This window comes from Callithrix jacchus, chromosome 11, assembly GCF_049354715.1.
Source record: "Callithrix jacchus isolate 240 chromosome 11, calJac240_pri, whole genome shotgun sequence".
Taxonomy (NCBI): Eukaryota; Metazoa; Chordata; class Mammalia; order Primates; family Cebidae; genus Callithrix; species Callithrix jacchus.
Window position 1 is genome coordinate 7,191,121 of NC_133512.1, and position 22,595 is coordinate 7,213,715.

General features: G+C 43.1%; 1 protein-coding gene across 2 annotated transcripts in view; it reads right to left on the minus strand.

The window, feature by feature from the left end:
• Positions 1-17,806: 17,806 nt before the first annotated feature.
• The window catches only part of VPS41 (VPS41 subunit of HOPS complex), a 170,898-nt gene continuing 166,109 nt past the window's right edge, over positions 17,807-22,595 (minus strand). For both annotated transcript variants that reach the window (XM_054237008.2, XM_035253207.3), the window contains 4 exons: positions 20,865-20,964; positions 20,715-20,759; positions 19,149-19,228; positions 17,807-18,568 (listed from right to left, as the gene is read on the minus strand). In XM_054237008.2, coding sequence (XP_054092983.1) covers positions 18,488-18,568; positions 19,149-19,228; positions 20,715-20,759; positions 20,865-20,964 — 306 coding nt within the window. In that variant the 3' untranslated portion in view covers positions 17,807-18,487. The remainder of the gene's footprint in view (positions 18,569-19,148; positions 19,229-20,714; positions 20,760-20,864; positions 20,965-22,595) is intronic.

The following is a 22,595-nucleotide window of genomic DNA, read 5'->3' on the forward strand; positions in this document are numbered from 1 at the left end:
GGAAGGTCCAAGTCCCAAGGGCCTGTTGCACGCCCGGATTACCACTGACTTTATGGTCAGCGGTCTAGTCCCTCCTAAAATATTTTCTCTAGTAGCAGCCCAAATGATCTCTGCAGAATATAGGGGTTGCTATACAGGTCTATACCAGGTAAGCGTATTAAAGAATACATTCACCTTAACTTTTCCTCCTACTCCCAGCCACCTCTCCACTCTCAGTCTGTGTGGTTTGGATAGGACTGACTCCTATCTAGTGGCTTCAAGTGTGCACATACAAACCAAGTTGCATCAGTCACAGTTCACAGAGAAAATTTTCTGGGACCATTGGAGAAGGCGCTTTTTCCTTTCAGCTGTGCCTCAGACGGATGGTAAACGCAGTTTTAGGAGAAACCTTAGCTCAAGTCTTTTAAGGCCAATATGTCTTTTCCATTCAGGAACCTCACTATTTGTTACTGGAAAAAAATGAGATTTCCATTATTTTTGTGGCCACAAAGAGATATTATAATTGTAAAATTTTAGCTGTGGCTACTGCCAGTGACCAGGCTGCTGAGGTTATTAAAGTCATTTTTCTATCTTAAATGAATATAAGAAACTGTAGGCACTTTGGGAAGAAAACTGTAATCTACTGTGTTTCCAACGATTTTGAAGGAGCATCCTAACTATGTATTAGGGATGCAGCCTTGAATACAGGGCCATCTAAAGGACATGTGGCAGGGAACAGAGATACTTCAGACAGGACTGAGGTTGCTCTTTACGTGTAAGGAAGAACGTAAGGTGAAAGGCAACAATTGAGTGTCCCTGTAAGTCCATACTGGGCATCAAACAAAATGGTACCCCTTGGGGAACGGACCATTTCATGAACACTCATGATGACCATGAGGCTGAATCACTCTTCACTGTCTGGCTCTGCTTCTGGATTTGCTTAGCAAAATGAGAAGATGAGAGCAGGCCAGCCCTCACTTAGCAAAGTTGTGTCATCTCCCTTGGGGAGCATTTAAATCAAAAGTGACAATATTGATGACCTACTGTGTGCAAAGCACTTTGTGTTCCTGCTTCTTCTTTCTTCCTTTTCCCCTCCCTTCTCCCTCTTCCTCCTCCTCCTCCACTTTCTTCTTTTTTAACATCCTTACAGCATAGGAAGGAACATGGCAGACTCTTTGGACCACCTCAAAACCACAATGGCAACAGCACTCCACTTAGCACTTGAACAGAGAGGAAGGGAGGCAGACTGCTTCTGAATTAGGCTTCTGTAGTGACTAAGTATTCTTCTGTCTTTAGGTACTAGACTTGGGTGAGTGGCCTGCGGTTGTCGCAGTTAACTCTACTGTTATCCTGCTAGTTAGTCGTCCTAGTCTGGTTTGTGCTTCTATAACAGAATACCTGAAGTTGGGTAACAGTTTAAAAGGAAGTTTATTTGGCTCACATGGGTTCAGGATAGGAGCAACTGTAGCTGCTAAGGGCCTCAGGCTGCTTCAACTCATGGCAGAAAGTGGAAGGGAAGCTGGCATGTCCATAGGAATCACATGTGGGGAGGAAGCAAGAGAGAAGCTGAGGGAACCAGACTCTTTTTAGTAATCCATTCTCAAGGAACAAATCACTTCCCTCATGGGAGGACATTTATCTGTTTAAGAGGGGTCTGCTCCCATGACCCAGACACCTCACACTAGGCCCCACCTCCCAATATTACTACTTTGGGGATCAAATTTCAGCATGAGTTTTGGTAGAGACAAACCACATCCAAACCAAATCACATGAATAGATATTTGAGTGTCATTTACATATATACGCAGCCACTTAACAGGCATAGGGGATAGACAAAGAATTAATGATACTCCTTACTCTCTAGAAAATAGTCTACATGCACACACGTTTATTTTAGCACTGTTCACAACTGCAAAGGCTTTGAACCAACCCAAATGCCCATTAATGATAGACTGGATAAAGAAAATGTGGCACATATACACCATGGAATACTATGCAGCCATAAAAAAGGATGAGTTCATGTCCTTTGCAAGTACATGGATAAAGCTGGAAACCATCATTCTCAGCAAACTGACACAAGAACAGAAAGCCAAACTCCGCATGTTCTCACTCATAAGTGGGCACTGAGCAATGAGAACCCATGGACACAGGGAGGGGAACATCACACACTGGGGCCTGTTGGGGGGTGGGGGACTACGGGAGGGATAGCAGGGGGCAGGGGGAGAGGGGAGGGATAGCATTAGAAGGAATACCTAATGCAGATGACGGGGTGACGGATGCAGCAAACCCCCATGGCACGTGTATACCTATGTAGCAAACCTACACGTTCCGCACAAGTACCCCAGAACCTAAAGTATAATAATAATAAAAGGAAAATAAGTCTAACGGGAACAAAATGAATAATTAAATTATTCCAAGGGCTCAAATATCTTTGGATAAGTCCAGGTTGCTATGGAGGCACTTCCCAGGGAAGCTGGCCTTATCTGGAAAGACAAAGAAAGCAATTCTGGGAAAGCCAGTTTAAACTGAAGGCTGTGTAGGAGTTAGCCAGAAGGCATCTCGGGAAATGTCCTCCTTTTTCACTTGCCATCACTTCCTCCCCTAATATGAGGTTAATACCTTGTTCCTATTCACTGAGGAGTGTGGCCCTGACTCTAGCTGTCAGTATTCACAATGGTGAAGCAACACATGAGAACACAGCTCAAAGTCCCGGCTCAAATACTGACGAACTGCCCGTTTCTGTGGTAAAACTCCTCTGGGCAACCAAGGGATCTCTGAGGCTCATCAGTTTATCTGGATTTTGCATGGACGGCAAGTTGTGGCTGACAACTCTAGGTCAATCTTGCTTCCTCAGGTTGCACAATGATCTCCTTTGCAGATCGAGCCCTGGCGTTACCAGAGCCTAGGAGGCCCAGGCACAACTCCATCCTCCTTGTAATTCCACTTGGACCAAATTTAGTTTGAGTTGTTTTTCTGTTGCTTGCTACCAAGAATCCTGACTAATGCAGTCATGTTATTGAATGTATATTCAGTATATACACTTTGTAAATATTTTGAATCTAAATCTTAGGATACATATATATATATATATATTTTTAGACAATCTTGCTCTGTCACCACGCGCCAGGCTGGAGTGCAGTGGCGCAATCTCAGCTCAATGCAACCTCCACCTCCCAGGTTCAAGCAATTCTCCTACCTCAGCCTCCCGAGTAGCTGGGACCACAGGCACGCGCCACCATGCCCAGCTAATTTTTGTATTTTTAGTAGAGATGGGGTTTCACCATGTTGGCCAGGATGGTCTCGATCTCTTGACCTTGTGATCTGCCCACCTTGGCCTCCCAAAGTGCTGGGATTACAGGCGTGAGCCACCGCACCTGGCCAGGATACATTTTTTAATTGATATGAAAACGAATCTTAAAGAAGCTACCTATGTAAAAATGAACTTCAAATCATGGTAATATCACTTACAAATAGTTTACTAAGCTCTTAAGGGCAGCTTTTCTAAATTTTTGGAATTAGAAATGTATGTTCTTGAGCCTTCTCATATTGTTTAAATAAGTAGGCAATTCTCAATTATACATTTTGGTGCTGCCTGGCATCAAAGAATGGGAGAGAAAGCATGGAAGATCATACCTGGAGAAATGCTAAAGACACATGGCATTTTGGGATAGAGAACCAATGTGTGAGGGAGCTCAGGTGGCCCCTCTTGTGTTTATCAGAAGTTCAGGCAGCAGCCCTTTGCACAGGAAATGGCATTCTGTTCCTGTTGCTGAGACAGAGTCCAACAGCAGAGTAAGGAATTGTTCGTATTAATTCGCTGGGGGTGCCATAACAGAAGACCACAGGCTGGGTGGTTTAAACAACAGAAATCTATTCTTAGAGTTCTGGAGGCCAGAAGTCCAGGATCCAGGTTTGGACAGGTGTGGCTTCTTCTGAGGCCTGTCTCCTTGGCTTGCAGAGGGCCATCTTCTTGCTGTGTTCTCACATGGTCTGTGTCCAAATTTCCTTTTCTTCTAAGGGCACTAGTCATGTTACATTGGGGCCCACTCCTATGACCTCATTTTACCTGACTTACCTCTTTACAGGCCCTACCTCTAAATACAGTCATTTCTAAGGTACCAGAGTCAGAACTTCAACATAGTTGGGGAAAGCATAGTTCAGTCCATAACACACGTGGTAACACACTCATAATCATTTTCCTTTTAGAAAAGAAATAGCTCCTAGGAACTAGTAATACGATAAGTTGAAGAATGCATCATCAAGCAAAGTAGAAGAAAGCTGCAAAATAGATGGGAGACCCAAGTGGGTCCCGCCTTGCGGAAAGGACCCTGTAGTGACACTGAATTAATAAGCTAGCCAAAGATGTGGGTATTCAGACACACAACAGATGGGCATAGAATGTGAGTATAAAAATAAAGTAAGTGTGAGAGTGGCTAATCAACTTGCTCTTTCTAGGGGGATTCAGATATGCTTACCGTGGAAAGAGGCCTTAGAAAACTTGGCAGCTCAGAGCTCTATCGGCACCAACCTGCCTTGGCTCAGAGCAGAGCTCCAGGGCTCAGACCCAGAGGGTACACACATCTGTAGCTGGACATCTCCAGATGTTAGAAAGTTGTTTTTTTTTTTTTTTTTGCTTGTGCCCAGGCTGGAGTGCAGTGGCGCAAACTTGGCTCACTGCAACCTCTGCCTCCCAAGTTCAAGTGATTCTCCTGCCTTAGCCTCCTGAGAAGGTGGAATTACAGGTGTGCGCTACCATGCCAGCTAATTTTTTGTATTTTTAGTAGAAATACACCAGGAGTTTCACCACATTGGCCAGGCTAGTCTCGAACTCCTGACATAGGTGATCCTCCCGTCTCAGTCTCCCAAAGTGCTGGGATTACAGGTGTGGGCCTCCACGCACAGCCGATTTGGGGAAGTTGTTTTATGTTAAACTTATACCTTTGTTGCTACAACTTTCACTGATTAACCTCAGCAATTGGACTTCTGAAACAATGTGAAAAAAAACCTATCTTCACTTTCCCCTTTGCATGCAACAAACTTCTAACGCTTACACATTTAATGTCTTCTCAGTTTTCATGTTTTTGAAATCATGTACTATCCAATTCCTTCACTAGTTGCTTAAATTTTATGATTTCAAATTCTATCACTTTCCTAATGACGCCTGTCTACTTCATCAAAATCCTGTTTTAAACAAAATGCCCTAAACGAAGTGTTCTTAGTGCAGAATGGAGAACGCTACTTTCTGTGACTAGGACGAATAGCCCATTAAAATGCTGCATTCGGTTTTCATTTCTGGCGGTCACTGCTGGTCCATATTTGTAGTCGAGTAACAAAAACCAGGCTGATGATGAACGGCTTGCTGTATGAGTCACCCACTGCTGCATAACAAGTTGTGCCCCCACCACCCCCAACTTTAGCAACTTCAAACATTTACCATCTCACACAGTTTCTGAAGATCAGGAATCCAGGAGTGGCTTAGGGAGGTGGTTCTAGCTCATGTCCTTCATGAGTTTATAGTCAAGAGTTTTAGCTGGGATTCCTGACCGAGGATTTGACTGCAACTGGAGACTCACTTCCAGGTTCACTCATATGGCTCTAGGCGTGGGGCTCCCATTCTTCACCAAATGGGTCTCTTTAATTCACAACACGGCTTCCCCCAAATGGCGTGGTATGAAGCTGCCATCTTTTTTATTACCTAATCTTGGAAGTGCTGTTCTGTCCATTCGGCCATATTCTTACGGTCACAGAGACCACACAGAGACCAACCCTGGTAGAGGTGGGAATCATGGGGGATGCTGACATTTGTGAAGCATGTGCTATGTGCTAGTTATTCGTCCTGTGCTAGCACTAGCTAAGCACCGTGCATCATCTCACCTAACGCTGTTAACACCCTCGGAAGGAGATGTGATTATCATCACCCCATCTTACATGTGAGGCAAGCAAAGCTTAGAAATGTTAAGTAAATTGTTGCTTAGTAAGTGACGGAGCAGAGATTAAAACAGATCTAACTTCAGAGGAAAACACTCCTGTTGTCTTACCCAAGACCTCTCCTTTCATTTAGATTACTAACCAAGTGTCTCCTTACTCATTCTTGTATGAATTTTTTGAGCATAACTGCAAAATTTTGCATCTCATCTCTATTAATTGTGCCATAGTTATTACAAAATTACATAATTTTCATTCTTAAGTCTGTCATTTGTGAGTTCCTCATTTGTGTCATTTACAATTTAATCTTATTTGCACACAGAACATGATGTAAATGGATCATAAAGAAACCAGGAGGCACAGATGTGTCTATAAAACACAATACATTAAGATTAGAATAAAATCCTGGTAACAAAATTTGTGCAGTTTCTAATCTGAAATTATTTGCCCTCTTTAGCCAAATTTCACCAAGAGATAGAAATGTGTAATTTGATGTAGCTGAGGTCACCCAGTCTTGTGAATCTACCTAAAATTGGCTCAATGGCTTTCTCCAGTGTTCATTAGTCTCTTGACATTTCTGCAAGTTTTAGGGTTTTTATATTCTTGCATCTTGTAGATCTAAATTCCTATTCGCATTTGACTCCAGCTCCTGCCTCCTGCTGTTCATTTCTTCCTGCTCCTCAGGGTCCCAGATGTGGAACACAGCTCCTCAGTTTTCCCTAAAAATTACTCACAGATGACATTGTTTTTATAAAAACTTCACTGAACATTCGGGGAAGATGGAAGTGTTTAGCAGCAATGCAACATAAAATTGAGTACTGACCTTTCCTTTCTTAAAATGCCCTTTGATTGCTCAGGTTGCTTGATTTACTCTTTCCCTAAAACCCTCATCTCTCAATTCCCTCACTTTAGAGAGCCTCATTCTTAATCCTCTGTGGAGCTCTGAGCTAATTTCTGCCTATCTAAAGGTGTGATAATTTGCTCTGCTTAGCAGTAAGGAACGGGAGGTGGGTTTGAAGTTTTAGTGTTTCCTCTTCCTCTTCAGCCTCCATTCTATTGACCCACTAGTCTTTATAAGTGGAAGTGTGTAGTATAAAGATTTCTCTTTTCCTCTAGTATGATTTATATAATTTTCCTGAGAAGGCAGAACCTAGAGTCAGTTTTGGCTTTAGGTAATATTATTTTCCTCATTCTGTAACACGCAGCATTGCATCAATAGTAGTACACAGTGGAGGCTGGATGAGACACTTCTAAGGTTGCCAGAACACTTGTGGTTTCACCAGTTTGATTGGAGTCATTTATTTTTATTATTATTTTTTTAATATTTCTTTTTCTTTTTTTAACAGAGATATGGTTTCTTCATATTGCTCAGGCTGGTTTTGAACTCCTGAGTTCAAGCAATCCTCCCACCTCAGCCTCCCAAAGTGCTGAGATTACAGGCATGAGCCATCATGCCCAGCCAGGGGTCATTTTTAATAATGTCCTTTACACTCTCAAAGTGCTCTTGTTTGGATCACAAATTATTTATTCACTCTAGTCAAAGAGTAGTTGATGGAATTTTGAAAATATATCACTGACATGTCAACATCAAAGAAGAAGACCGAGGCTATCTGGAATAATGAGGGCAAAAAGATTAATTTTGGAAAAAAGTTTTAACTTTTACTAGTCCATTCTCACACTGCTGATAAAGACATACCCAAGAGTGGGCAATTTACAAAAAAAAAAAAGGTTTAATGGACATATAGTTCCACATGGCTGAGGAGGTCTCAAAATCACGGCCAAAGGCCAGGAGGAACAAGTCACGTCTTATATGGACAGTAGCAGGCAAAAAGAGAACTTGTGCAGGGAAACTCCCATCTTTAAAACCATCAGATCTTATGAGACTCATTCACTATCACAAGAACAGCACAGGAAAGACCTGCCCCAATCATCAGTCACCTCCCACCGCCTTCCTTCCGTAACATGTGGGAATTGTGGGAGTTATAATTCAAGATGAGATTTGGGTGGGGACATAGTCAAACCATATCATTCCGCCCCTGGCCCCTCCCAACTCTCATGTCCTCACATTTCAAAACCAATCATGCCATCCCAACAGCCCCCACAAAGTCTTAACTCATTTCAATATTAACTCAAAAGTCAACCATCCAAAGTGTCATCGGAGACAAGGCAACTCCCTTCCGCTTATGAGCCAGTAAAATCAAAAGCAAGTTAGTGACTTCCTAGATACTGGGTAAATACAGCCATTCCAAGTGGGAGAAACTGGCTGAAAACAAAGGGGCTACAGGCGCCATGCAAGTCTGAAATCCAGCGGGACGGTCAAATCTTAGAGCTCCAAAATGATCTCCTCTGACTCTATGTCTCACATCCAGGTCACTCTGATGCAAGAGGTGAGTGACCACGGTCTTGAGCAGCTCTGCCCCTATGGCTTTGTAGGTATAGCTCCCTCCTGACTACTTTCATGGGCTAGCATTGACTGTCTGAGGCTTCTCCAGGCACATGGTACAAGTTGTCAGTGGATCTATCATTCTGGGACCTGAAGGACGGTAGCCCTCTTCTCACTGCTCTACTAGGAGGTACCCCCGTAGGGACTCTCTGTGGGGGTTCTGACACCACACTTCCCTTCCACACTGCCCTATCAGAGGTTCTCCATGAGGGCCCTGCCTGAGAAGCAAATTTCTTCCTGGGCATCCAGAAATTTCCATACATCTTCTGAAATCTAGGCAGAGGTTCCGAAACCCCAATTCTTGACTTCTGTGCAGCCAAAGGCTCAACATCATGTGCAAGCTGCCAAGGTTTAAGGCTTGCATCTTCTGAAGTCACAGCCCGAGTTCTATGCTGGCCCCTTTCAGCCACCACTGGAGTGGCTGAGACACAGGGCATCAAGTCCCTAGGCTGCACACAGCACAGGGACCCTGGGCCCAGCCAACAAAACCACATTTTCCTCCTAGGCCTCTGGGAGGGACTACCCTGAAGACCTCTGACACATCCTGGAGACATTCTCCTTATTCTTTTGGGGATTATCATTTGGTTTATGCAAATTTCTGCAGCCAGCTTGATTTTTTTCATCAGAAAATGGGATTTTCTTTTCTATTGCATTATCAGGCTGCAAATTTTCCACACTTTTATGCTCTGTTTCCCTTTTATAACTGAATGTCAGCTGGGCATGGTGGCTCACGTCTGTCATCCCAGCACTTTGGGAGGCTGGGGCAGGTGGATCATGAGATCAGGAATTGGAGACCAGCCTGGCCAACATAGTGAAACTCCGTCTCTACTAAAAATATAAAAATTAGATGGGTGTGGTGGTGCACACCTGTAATACCAGCTACTCAGGAGACTGAGACAGGAGAAGCACTTGAACCTAGGAGGCAGAGGTTGCAGTGAGCTGAGATCACACCATGACACTCCAGCTTGGGTGACAGAGTAAGATTCCTTCTCAAAAAACAAGGAAACAAAACTGAATGCCTTAAACAGCACCCCATTCCCATCTTGAATGCTTTGCTGCCTAGATATTTCTTTCTCCACATATTCTAAACCATCTCTCTTAAGTTCAAAGTTCCACAAATCTCTAGGGCGGGGGCATTTAAAATGCCACCAGCCTCTTTGCTAAAACATAGCAAGAGTCACCTTTACTCCAGTTCCCAACGAGTTTCTCGTCTCTGAGACCACCTCAGCCTAGATTTCACTGTCCATACCATTATCAGCATTTTCGTCAAAGCCATTCCACAAGTCTCTAGGGAGTTCCAAACATTCCCACATTTCCCTGTCTTCTGAGCCCTCCAAACTGTTCCATCCTCTGTCTGTTACTCAGTTCCAAAGGTGCTTCCACATTTTCAGGCACCTTTTCAGCAGTGCCCCATTCTGCTAATACAAAGTTACTGCTATTAGTCTGTTCTCACACTGCCGATAAAGACATATCCAAGACTGAGCAATTTGAAAGAGAGGTTTAATGGACTTACGGTTCCACATAGCTGGGGAGGCCTCGTAATCATGGTGGAAGGCAAGGAGGAGCAAGTCATGTCTTAACAGGGATGGCAGCAGTCAAAAGAGAGCTGTGCAGCGAAACTCCCATTTTTAAAAGCATCAGGGCCGGGCACGGTGGCTCACACCTGTAATCCCAGCACTTTGGGAGGCCGAGGCGGGTGGATCACAAGGTCAAGAGATCGAGACCATCCTGGTCAACATGGTGAAACCCCGTCTCTACTTAAAATACAAAAAATTAGCTGGGCACAGTGGCACGTGCCTGCAATCCCAGCTACTCGGGAGGCTGAGGCAAGAGAATTGCCTGAACCCAGGATGTGGAGGTTGCAGTGAGCCGAGATCGCGCCATTGCACTCCATCCTGGGTAACAAGAGCGAAACTCTGTCTCCAAAAAAAAAAAAAGCATCAGATCTTGGGAGACTCATTCACTATCACAAGAACAGCACAGTAAAGATCCGCCCCCATAATTCAATCACCTCCCACCAGTTTCCTCCCAGGACATGTAGGAATTGCGGGAGTTACACTTCAAGATGAGATTTGCATGGGGACATGGCCAAATCATGCAATTTATTTGCAATCTGATCTATCAACCTGTGGCAATCTGACCTATTCAGGCATTTATAGTGTTTGGAGCTAAGAACCTTAATGTCTAATTTTTGACAGTGAATAGAAAGGCTCATTTTTAGAAAGACAAAATATGAAGTGGGAACTATGAAAAGCAGATGTAACCACCAGGTATCAAGAAAGATAAATCACTGGGCATGGTGGCTCATGCCTATAATCCTAGCACTTTGGGAAGCTGAGGTTGGCAGATCACTTGAGGTCAGAAGTTTGAGACTGCTCCGAGCAACACGCAAAATCCTGTCTCTAAAAAAAATATTAGCCAGGCATGGTGGCATGTGCCTGTAACCCCAGCGAGACGGGAGGCTGAGGTGGGAAGATAAACTGAGTCTGGGAAGCAGAGGTTGCAGTGAACCGAGACTGTGCCACTGCACTCCAGCCTGCGTGACAGAGCAAAACTGCCTGACAGTATCTCAAAAAAAAAAAAAAAAAAAAAAAGATAAATCACAGGAGCCATCCAAGCAAACAGGAGCTACCATTTGTCACTCTGCTCCTGCCATCATATTCCCAACATTCATTCCTAAGAACCACACTGAGGGAGAATAAGGTCTTGCTCAGTCTATTAAGGGACGTCCAGTGAATGCTCTTTCTGTATATTGCCTTTGGGCATTCTAAGCTATTCTTTCCCTTGAGGAGCATTTTGAGGGGATAAGATGTGTATACAGGACAACATATCCCATAAATACCTTTGCTGTTTGTGCCTCAGTAATAGAGGGTGGAATGCAAATTGCTGTAGGAAGGGGCAGAGCACGTTGGGGGAAGAAGACATGGAGATTCTAAGACATTAAGCTGAACTGTGAAGGCTAGATGGGCTTTAAATTGTTGAGAAGGTAGAAGAGGGGGGCTGAAGACATGGGGAAAATGTATCAGTAGAGATTTTAAGAACTAGGATTAGCAAAATATCTGGGGTCTTAATAAAACCAGTCTAGAAGGAAGATTAACAAAGAGGAAAGTACAGAACAAATTAAAGAAATGTGGATACTCTCCAGGCAAAAGCCAACCAACCAATCGACATGGGGAGGAATTGGTTATGACCTATTCACATGCTAGATAATAAGAATCTGGGCCCAAGAGAGGACAGAGAATGCAAAAGACAACGTGATGGTGAGAAAAGATGACGGACTGAATGGAGAGGCAGAAGAGGAAGAACACTCACAGATACGCGGTTTCTGTGGGGTGGAACTTGAGAATAAACTGTTACCCATTACACAGGTAAGAAAGTGGGCAAGACTGTTTTTTTTTTTTCTTTATGGTGGCAGTGAGGATCAAGAGGGAAGAAAATGACAAGGAGTTGAGAGGACTCCAGGCTCCACAGATGAGAACATCCACAGACATAGGGCCACACTGACAAGTCATGTAACTTATGTCACCAAATGCCATATTAAAAAATCCTCCCCCTCCCCCTCCCCCTCTGAAGGAAGAATGACTTCTGAGTCATGCTACCATGGGCCACAGATAAAAGGATGAACAGGAGACGGTCCTTGCCGTACTGAGTCTACCGTATGAGACAGATTCATAAAGGGAATTGACGGGATGATATTTTGATACTTTCATGCAGTAACCAAGGTGGGCTGTTTTGTCTCCTTGGGCTTTCTGCTATTGTTCCTTGTTCTTAGTAAGACAGCAAAAAGGGCAGAGATAATATTGCAGAGAAGGAAAGGCATATCTTTTTAAGTTGCAAAATGGATTCCTAAAAATTTACTGTCAAGAGCTTGCAGGAGCCTCAGCCTCTCGGGTATCAGAAACAAAAGTTTTCACCAAAAATAATATATACCAATATGAGAACCAGTTCCATCGTCCAAAAGAAAGAGGTGTTCAACTGGATTCCTGTCGGGGAGGAGGAGGCAGGTTGGAGTAGAGAGCTGAGAAGGAAGGGGCGCCTTGCCCTGTACTCTACTATTAAGTTCTCAGGTGGGAATGCGACAGACCCACGTGATAGCTTTGAGAACAGAAGGCATCCTGCTTTCTGCTTCCTTTGAAAACTGGGAAGTTATGCACAACAATGCCTGCCTTCTCTGATGTCTGTCTCCCTTCTCCCATGCCCAATGACATACTCATGGGCACAGCGAGGGCGCAATAAAGTTCAACTTGCGTAACAAAGTCTGAATTTTCCACCACCAGAGCCATGAGGCAGTTTACCAAGTATTCCCAGCCTAGACAGAGTTGTAGGCAGGGGCTTGTCCGAAGGAGCAGGATTACTGCAAGGACTGATAACCACGGCCAGCTGGAACTGAAGGCGTCCTAGAATGATGGCAGCAGATGAAGATGCTGGGGTGGGGGAGGCAGTGGTGGGATGATGACATTTCAGCCAATGCCAGCCTGGGTAGAGATCCACTGAGGACCACATGCGTCCTTCTAATTGAATCTGGGGCACAAGGAGACCATTCCTGCCATAACCCCCAAACTTCAAGCAACCTAGGAGTAAAGGGGGTGCCTCAACTAATCAAGAAAAGCCTGATTTATCTGAGTTTACCATGAACTAAGTTACGTTTATGCCACTAGGTAGAATGTGAACTCAAGAGAACACTTAAAAGCCTTTACTCATTTGTAGACCTGAGTTTGTGGACTAAGATTATACTTGCTACATAGACAACTGCAATGCAGTGTGACAAAGGCAGATGGGTCTTTACTATATGAGGACAAGTGAGAGGGTGTCCAGTCTGAGGGTGTCAGGGTGAGAAAGGAGTCCCATCTGAGCAGAGTACTGAAAGATAGCAGCGATACAGAGGTGAAGGGAACCCCAAGTATATTCACAATGACCAGAGTTCAGGAAGTGAAAAAGGGAGGCTGCCAAGTTCAGTGCAATGGGTTGCTTAAGCCAAGCCAGGAAGCCCTTTCACACACAGGGCACAAAGACTCCCGAGACTGGAGAAGGGGAATGGCATGACTTCCTTTTCATTTCAGAACTGCCATTCTGGGTAAACGTAAAGAAAGGTCTGGAGAGTGGCCAACTCTGAGACCTGCTTTTGCTGGCTTGGTTTCTCATTCTCACTCCTGTCTTATCTTTACTACGAATGTTGCATTCATCCTAATAATTCCAAAACCTGCACTGCATGAGAAAAGGCACTTCACTCCAGATTTCATAAATCAGCATTTAGCCTAAGAGTGCCAGGAACAGGAAGTGAAAGTTACAGTTTACTACCAAAATTGGTGGTTTTAGTAGCCTGAGTCCTAATGATAGAAACTAGAATGAACTGATGTAGTATTTAGCACTAGAAATGTCTCCTGTACACATACGTATACCCGTGACTCAATGTTACTAAGAAAGGGCTTTAGGAGAAACTGAGTGATGTGTACACTTCTACTTACCAATACTTACGTAAAGGTGACAACCGCTGCCTGCTATGTGCAGCCCATCTCTGATGGTGGAGGGGCAGTGATCCCCTGGGCAGCCCAGTTCCGTGGCTTTGTGAATTGCTTGAAAGCTCCCTTATTGTTTCTTTCATTCCCATCAATGATTTTGTAAGCCATTCAACACTTTAAAATAAATCCCTAGGCCGGGTGCGGTGGCTCACACCTGTAATCCCAGCACTTTGGGAGGCCGAGGCGGGTGGATCATGAGGTCAAGACATCAACACCATCCTGGTCAACATGGTGAAACCCCATCTCTACTAAAAATACAAAAAATTAGCTGGGCACGGTGGCACGTGCCTGTAATCCTAGCTACTCAGGAGGCTGAGGCAGGAGAACTGCCTGAACCCAGGAGGCAGAGGTTGCAATGAGCCGAGATCGCACCATTGCACTCCAGCCTGGGTAACAAGAGCAAAACTCCGTCTCAAAAAAAAAATAATAATAATAAAATAAAATAAATCCCTCTCCATTACAAGAGTGGATTTTGCCTTCTATACAATGACCAAAACAGGTCAAATAAGTATTTTTTACCAAAAAAAAAAAAAAATCAAATACGCACCAGTTAAGATCAGGAACTCTGAAGACGACTGCATGGGTCTGAATTTCAGCTAGGTGCTCCACTCTCAGCTACTTGACCTTGGACAAGTGACTTAACTTTTACGTGCTTCCGTTTCTTCATCTGTAAAATTATGACGACGGTAATACCTATTTCATAGGATTGTATTAATATAATTAAATAGTATAAGCAAAGTGATTCTAATAGTTCCTGACACATGGTAATTACTCAATACATGTTTGGTTTCTAACATTAAAATAGAGTAGATTCTTCAACAATGTGGGGGATGAGGTGCTGACACCCCATGCAGTCAAAAATCCACATAGAGCTTTTGATTCCCCCAAAACTTAATAGCCTACTGTGGACTGGAAGTCTTACTGGTGACATAAACAGACCATTAACACATATTTTATATTTCATTTATATTACGTGCTATATTCTTATAATAAAAGTAAAGAAAATGTTATTAAGCAAATCATAAGGAAAAGAAAATATATTTACTATTCCGTAAGTAGAAGTGGACCATCATAGGGGTTTCATCTTTGTCATCTTCACACTGAGAGAAGGAGAAAGAAGGGGAGGGCCTGGTCTTGCTGTCTCGGAGGTGGCAAAGGCAGAGGAAAACCCATGTATAAGTGGATCCCCACAGTTCCAACCTGTGCTGTTCAACTATCAACTGCATTTGGCTTAACTCTATAACGTGAAGCCTAACTCTGTAACGTGGAGCCTAACTCTGTAACGTGGAGCCTAACTCTGTAACATGGAGCCTAACTCTGTAACGTGGAGCTTAACTCTATAATTTAAATGAATTAAAAATCTGTTGGAAACTTCTCAAAAATTCTCAAGGATGAACATAATTAAACCAGTATGAAATCCCTGTAGCTAAAAACAAAAGCAAACAAAAGTACTCCAAAATGATTTTGAGCCTGGCTCTTTCACACTCCAAGAATGGCTTTCTTAGCTGGGCACAGTGGCTCATGCCTGTAATCCTAGCACTTTGGGAGGCCGAGGTGGGCAGACTGCCTGAGCTGGGGAGATTGAAACCAGCCCGGGAAACATGGTGAAATCTCATCTCCTCTACAGTACAAAAAATTAGCTGGGCATGGTGGTGTGTGCCTGTAGTACCTGCTACTATGGAGGCTGTGGCGGGAAAATCACTTGCACTCAGGAGGCGGAGGTTGCAGTGAGCCAGATCACGCCCCTGCACTCCAGCCTGGGCAACAGAGAGAGACTCCCCCTCAAACAAACAAACAAAAAGAATAGTTTTCTCTGAGGAGAGGATGTGAAGTTTGTACCTGGCACTATGTTCTTCCCCAATCCGTGGGGAATGGGTTTGCTTTTTATCTATATTGTAAATTGGGCTAATCACACATGAAAAATAACTGGCTAACATTTGGATTATTTTGCCATATTTAAGCCCTTATAGGTTGATGAAAAGTAAAAAGGATTGAATATCTATTAACAAATCACCCAATATTGTTTATTCAAAAGAAAATTTATTCTAAGGAAGGAAAGCTAGTGTTTTGTATTAACAATAAAATCCATATTGTTCAGAAATTTTCCAATGTGTTACAGTAATTTCTGAAATGAATGAAGCTATTTATTTTTCTTTTAAATCGGTTACTTAAAAATGAAGACAGGTTAATTATGATCTCCTTTTCTGTAACTAGGATTTTCTTTATGTCCAAATGGGACTTGGTAACTAGGATAATTTACCCTGAAGCAAAATGACTTCATTGAAATTAGCAAATCCTATTGATGGTCTTAAATTCAACCTTCCTGGAAATGAGCTTGCTCAAATCATAAAAGGGGATTAATGCAAATGTAATAAGCTGAATCTTTAAATTGGTCATGTTGAAAATAAATAACAATTGAGTAAGAGCAAAACCCCAAACTGAAAACGGGCAGTGTAGCAGAGAGTGCACTGGTCTTGGGAAAAAGAAATGCCGAGAAGGCTGAGGGGTACATTCAGTAATAACAAATCACCTCCCAGTTCTACATATTTATGACTAAAAACAACAAGAAATTATTGTCTGCTAGAGAATTTTAACTGTTGTCTGCTAGAGAATTTTAACTTTAATGTGACGTTCTGTTCTGTGTATTTCCTCTGAACTCGGCCCTAAGATTTCTTAAAGGGATCAGGAGCCCTGCCCTGAAGTTAGATAGTCAACTCTGTGACCTCGACAACATCTCTACATTTTTATTTCTTCATCTGTAAACCAAGGCCTATCAGATCTTCTTCCTGGTGATGCTGTGACAATAAAATGAACTGCTGCTCATGGGAATGGCTGGGCGACTTCCGGAGCTGGCATGCTGTCAGTACTCACTAGCACCTATATTTTAAATTGGGCTGGTCTCCCCAAAAAAGACAGAAGGGGAAAGCTATATTTCTTCCCATTTATAGGACTAAGAGAGGAGGAACAATGAGGATGAGTTTTGCGCACTTTTACACTCATTAGAGGATGGCCATGCATCCCAAGACGGATGAAGCCAATAACTGTAAGACACGATCACGAGTTTGACTTTTCTTCCTCTGTGATGTGCTTTGTTCTCTGAGGGCAAGGCTGGTTCAACATACAGAAGTCTATAAACATAATTCACCACATAAACAGAACCAAAGACAAAAACCACATGATTATCTCAATAGACGCAGAGAAGGCCTTTGACAAAATTCAACAGCGCTTTATGCTAAAAACTCTCAATAAACTATTGACGGAACGTATCTCAGAATAATAAAAGCTATTTACAACAAACCCACAGCCAATATCGTACTGAATGGGCAAGAACTGGAAGCGTTCCCTTTGAAATCCGGCACTAGACAAGGATGCCCTCTCTCACCACTCCTATTCAATATAGTACTGGAAGTTCTAGCCAGAGCAATCAGGCAAGAAAAAGACATAAAGCATATTCAAATAGGAAAAGAGGAAGTCAAATTGTCTCTATTTGCAGACGACATGATTGCATATTTAGAAGACCCCATTGTCTCGGCCCAAAATCTCCTGAAACTGATAAGCAACTTCAGCAAAGTCTCGGGATACAAAATCAGTGTGCAAAAATCACAAGCATTCCTATACACCAATAACAGACTTAAAGAGAGCCAAATCAAGAATGAACTGCTATTCACAATTGCTACAAAGAGAATAAAATACCTAGGAATACAACTAATGGAGGCTTCAGAGGAGGCAAGAGGAAACATCATTAGCCCATCCTTCAGTATCAGGCGGTCCACTGTTCCTGAGACACCCTCAGTTTTCACAGGGTCACTGATTTCCTCCCTCCTGGCAAACCCTAGTCACAAGTGCTCAGACTCAAAGGCGCTGAACTCTCTTCTCTTCCTTACAAGGGTGCCAGAATTCTTAACTGCATCTGTTCATCCCAGTAAAAGTGAGTCCTTCACAATGAGAAGAGCTAACATTTATTCAATCAACAAATGTTGAGTGTTTGCCATGGCCAGATACTCTGCCAGTTGTCAGGGCACACAGAACAGGTGATTAGTACACATAAAGGTGCAGGACATCAGCCTGCTAATAGTATTCCCAGATGTCACCGAATGAGTGACAATTTGTACAATGTTTCGTTAAATGCCTATTTAGAGGATAACCATAGTTGATGACATAGAAAAAAGTCAAACCCAGAATGCAAGAATGGTGGCTGGCAGAGCACAGGGAAACAGGTCCAAGGTGTAGGTAGTAGCTTGCAGTATAACCTCAGTTGGTGACGCTTTCAGGCAGCTGGGACAATTCTCAGTAGTTCATCTTATGGTTAAATGGTTTTTCTAAGGTCTAAAAAAGTCAGTTCTAACTCCTAGACTTATGTTTCCATTACTATATAAACAATGAGCCAAACAAATAAATAATAAAATATTGACTATGGACCCCAAAATTTCAAAGCATGGGAGAACCCCAAATCCTTTGTCAATGCAGAGAAGCCACTAGTACAGGGATAAAGAAACTGTTTTTGAGCATAATCTAAACATAAACAAATCTTTTAACAGCATGAGTGTCAACAAATGCTTGTGCTGTTGCGGAAACAGTCTCAAAAAGAGCGATGACGAGGAGACTGTGAAGCAGAAACGAGCTACGTTTTCATCTCCAAAATTGCACTTCCTGGTCCACGGTTCTTAGCAGTGCAGATGTTGCAGAACTGTGCAGCAGAGTTCTAAAAATGCAATTTAAAAACACAGATTTAAAAAATGATCTCCTTTTTCTGCTCTCATATTCGGAAATACTAGGGTAGCATTAGTCAGGGGGTAGAGAGGAAGTAATGAAATGCCACTCCTTTCTCTGGAGTTTATTTCCAGTTAATGTAAGATTCAGCCTAGATCAGCTGTGAGTCTATAACTCAAAGGACACTCAACAGCAGAGTAAGTCTAACATGACCTGGGGGAACATGACACTAAAAACATGATAGCCTCATGGAACACGAATCCGGCTGAGAAACACATCACATAGAGGATGGCTCTCTCCTGTTGTTGCTCATCACCAAATTAACAGCCCCACAGCTGCTCATTTGGCTTGAATACATTCCTTCAAATGGGTACGCTTTTCTGTTTACTATAGTATACAAAGCCTTTCTAAATATTTTTGCATTTGAAAACTAGATTAATTTGTTATGTGATATGAATCTATAATTTTTTTTAACTCATGGAGCCATAAGAATGATGCGTTATAGTTTTGAGCACATTCCTCTAATTGTGTTAATTTCCCTATAGTTGATAGGTGCCAAGCTGCCAACTTACCATGCTGGGCATGGGCAGGCACTCCTTGTGGAACATATGCCGGCAATGGAAGACGACCACGCTGAAGGGCTTAGCTGCATCTGGTGAGGAAGGCAGATAAAGGAGGAGAACTCAATGCAACAAGCAAGATCATTTTAAACCAATCCTGACTGAGAGTCCAGCTGCAGTTAACTTTCCAGCAGTAAGCCGCCTTTAGAGAGTGGCTTATTTACAAAGGCATTCCTGAGGGGTGCTTTGATCAAACACAAAACAGGTATTACAATCGTGTTGCTCCTTGATTCACAGGTTACTTGCTTAGCTTCTGTGTCAGTTACCAAGACTACACTGAGGACAACTGCAGTAACCTTTATCTTGAAAACCAGCATGTGTATGTGTCTGTGCGCCCCTAACCCCTGTAGTCATTACACACCACAGCTGAAGTTGAGTCTGTGGCTTCATTAAAATGCTTTCCCAGTCCACCTGCTGCCTTTGCCAAGACCACACACCACTTCAGAGGCAGACCTGGCTTAAAAGCCCAGGCTGTGACCTTGCATTTTACTGTACTTCTGCTTGGGGAGATCTCCTCATCTGTTCCTGCTCTGTGTGGCCAGCTTATTTTTGGTAAGATTTCGGGTCATCAGCAGATTACAGTTGGAATTTAATCTAACTGTAGAGTGGGAATGCATGCGGTTCATTTTTGCTGAAACACTGGCTGAAATGCTATGGAAGCTCACTTCTTCACCTGAGCTCACTGAAGTTTTTAAGAGAAGCACTCAAAAATCCAAATCTATTTCCTCTAGCAAAGAACCTAATAGAACAACTTCTCATGCACTGCCCCATGAAATAATCCTTTAATGCTAAGTAAACATGAGGCCACCTAAGTCTTTTAATATTTTGTTATGCTGAATTTCTATTTCAAAAGCACTTGTTAGCATCCTGAAAATGATGCTTTGTGAATTTCTGCTTTTGAATTAGGCAAATTTCTTATGTCATAATAAACCTTAAGAGGCTTTTCATTACAGATGGAGATATATATATATATATATTGTTTCTATTGAAATGTGAGATGACTTGGGCATGTAGAACCAATAGCAGAGAAAAAGATTAAAGAAAAGGGAATGCTACCTGTAAATACTTTTTCCCCAGACACATACGTGGTTCTTCTACCTTGAAATTTAAATGCTGATGGCTAGTTTTCATTTTGTTTTACCCTAGACTAGCAGTTCTAAAACAATGGCCCCTGAACCAGTGGCATCAACATTACCTGGGAACTTGTCAGAAATGTACATTCTCAAATCCTGCCTTGGAAGTCTGGAACCAGAGTCTCTAGGGAGCCTGACTGGGCCAGCGATCTGGGTTCCAACAAGCCTGCCAGGTGACGCTGACTGACCCTAGAGCTTGAGAAACTCAGCTCTAAGCAATGGCTACACCTGCATTCCACTGAGCGGGATGTGAGCCACACTTCCCTCCACTGGGTCATTCTGAAATTATATACTTTTATAAACAGCAGTTGGCTAATTCCAAAATTTTGACTCCACTCATCATTCAAACACATATTTGGGACATTTTTTGGGGAAACCTTCTTACCTGATGGAAGAATAGGAGAAAGGCATGATTCACAGATGTTCTCCTCTGTAAGAAAACACACACACTTTGAATTATACCCTGTTTATGTCCGCTCGGCCATTTCTGAAAGCAGGGTCTGCAGTTCTATGTGATTATTTCAATTTTACCCACCATCAACAAGCACGCCTTTCATTTGAGTTCGGTGCATTTTCTTCAGTAAGGACAAAGAGTCAGCTACGAGAATCTTCTTGCAGCCTTCACGAAGCAGAATCTAATGCACACATTTTAAAAGAAAAGCCACCTTAAATACACTCAAATCTGAGAAGTGAAGGGACACTCTACAGGGGATTCCAAAAGCTGCCATGCTTGAAACACTCTAAAGGGACACTCACTGGTTCTCTTGCTCTCAGTACCCTATTCCCGCCAAACCACTACTACTAGGCTGACCTGGCCAGCCAGGGTCCACTCATTACCCTGTGCATCATTTCTTCCAACCATACACTGGCCCTGTAGCATTTGTATAATTAAAATTAAATTTCGAAGTCTGACAAAAAAGGCCCTATATTAACTAGCCATATTGTTACTTTAGAGGGATTCCTTAAACAGATTCTCTCAGGCAGAGTTTGGCTCCTACATCATGTGTTCATTCCATTCTCCATATCTTTACCCAGATCATCCATTTATTTCATAAATTCATCTATTTACTGTACAAATAAGTACTGGGTCTCTACCACATACGGGGTACTAGGTACAGATAATAAACTAAACAGATGTAATCTCTATCCTAAATCAGGCAGCAATCTGTCTTTTACTTTCCAAATCCAATCCAAACCATTGAGCACAGTGCTATGAATGTGTGTGTGTGTGTGTGTCTGTGTGGGGTATTAACTGACTATATAAACTTCAAATTTGGTGACTCCTTGGAGCTCTGACAATTGAAAAATGACCACTGATACTCATATTCTGTCACAAGATTCCTTTTCTTATTCTTCATCCCAGCATTGTAGCCTTTGTTTCTTCACACATTTTTCTTATTCCTCTGTAGGCTTTTTACTACTTCCCCCCACTTCCTGCCTGGTGAATGACAAGAAACATCACAATGCTTTAGCAGCCTCAGAAGTCAAAAGCACACAGTGAAGGGATGTTGCCGATTTCTGGCTGGTACCAATGTTGTATTTCAGAAGTGGAGGCAAAATGGGGACCAAGATCCTCCCCTGCTTTTTTTTTTTTTTTTTTTCTTGAGACAGAGTTTTGCTCTTGTTACCCAGGCTGGAGTGCAATGGCGCGATCTCGGCTCACCGCAATCTCCGCCTCCTGGGTCCAGGCAATTCTCTTGCCTCAGCCTCCTGAGGGGCTGGGACTACAGGCATGTGCCACCATGCCTAACTAATTTTTTGTATTTTAAGTAGAGACGGGGTTTCACCATGTTGACCAGGATGGTGTCGATCTCTTGACCTCGTGATCCACCCGCCTCGGCCTCCCAAAGTGCTGGGATTACAGGCTTGAGCCACTGCACCCGACCCCTCCCCTGCTTTTAAGTGGGTACACAGCAGGGGCAGGTGACCTTTAATCTTTCATACCCAGTCTGTGGGGCACAGTGTGAATTTCCACCCTTTGCTGGGTTTTCTTAGGTATTAGTAGGACACTGAGAGAGGCCCCAGGAGGTGTGCATAAGTCAGGTGTCATTCTATTTATTATTTGAAATGGAGTCTCACTCTGTCGCCAGGCTGGAGTGCAGTGGCATGATCTTGGCTCACTGCAACATTTGCCATCCAGATTCAAACAACTCTCCCGCCTCAGCCTCCCCAGTAGCTGGGACTGCAGTCATGCACCACCACGCCCAGCTAATTTTTGTAGTTTTAGCAGAGACAGGGTTTCACCATGTAGGCCAGGATGGTCTCG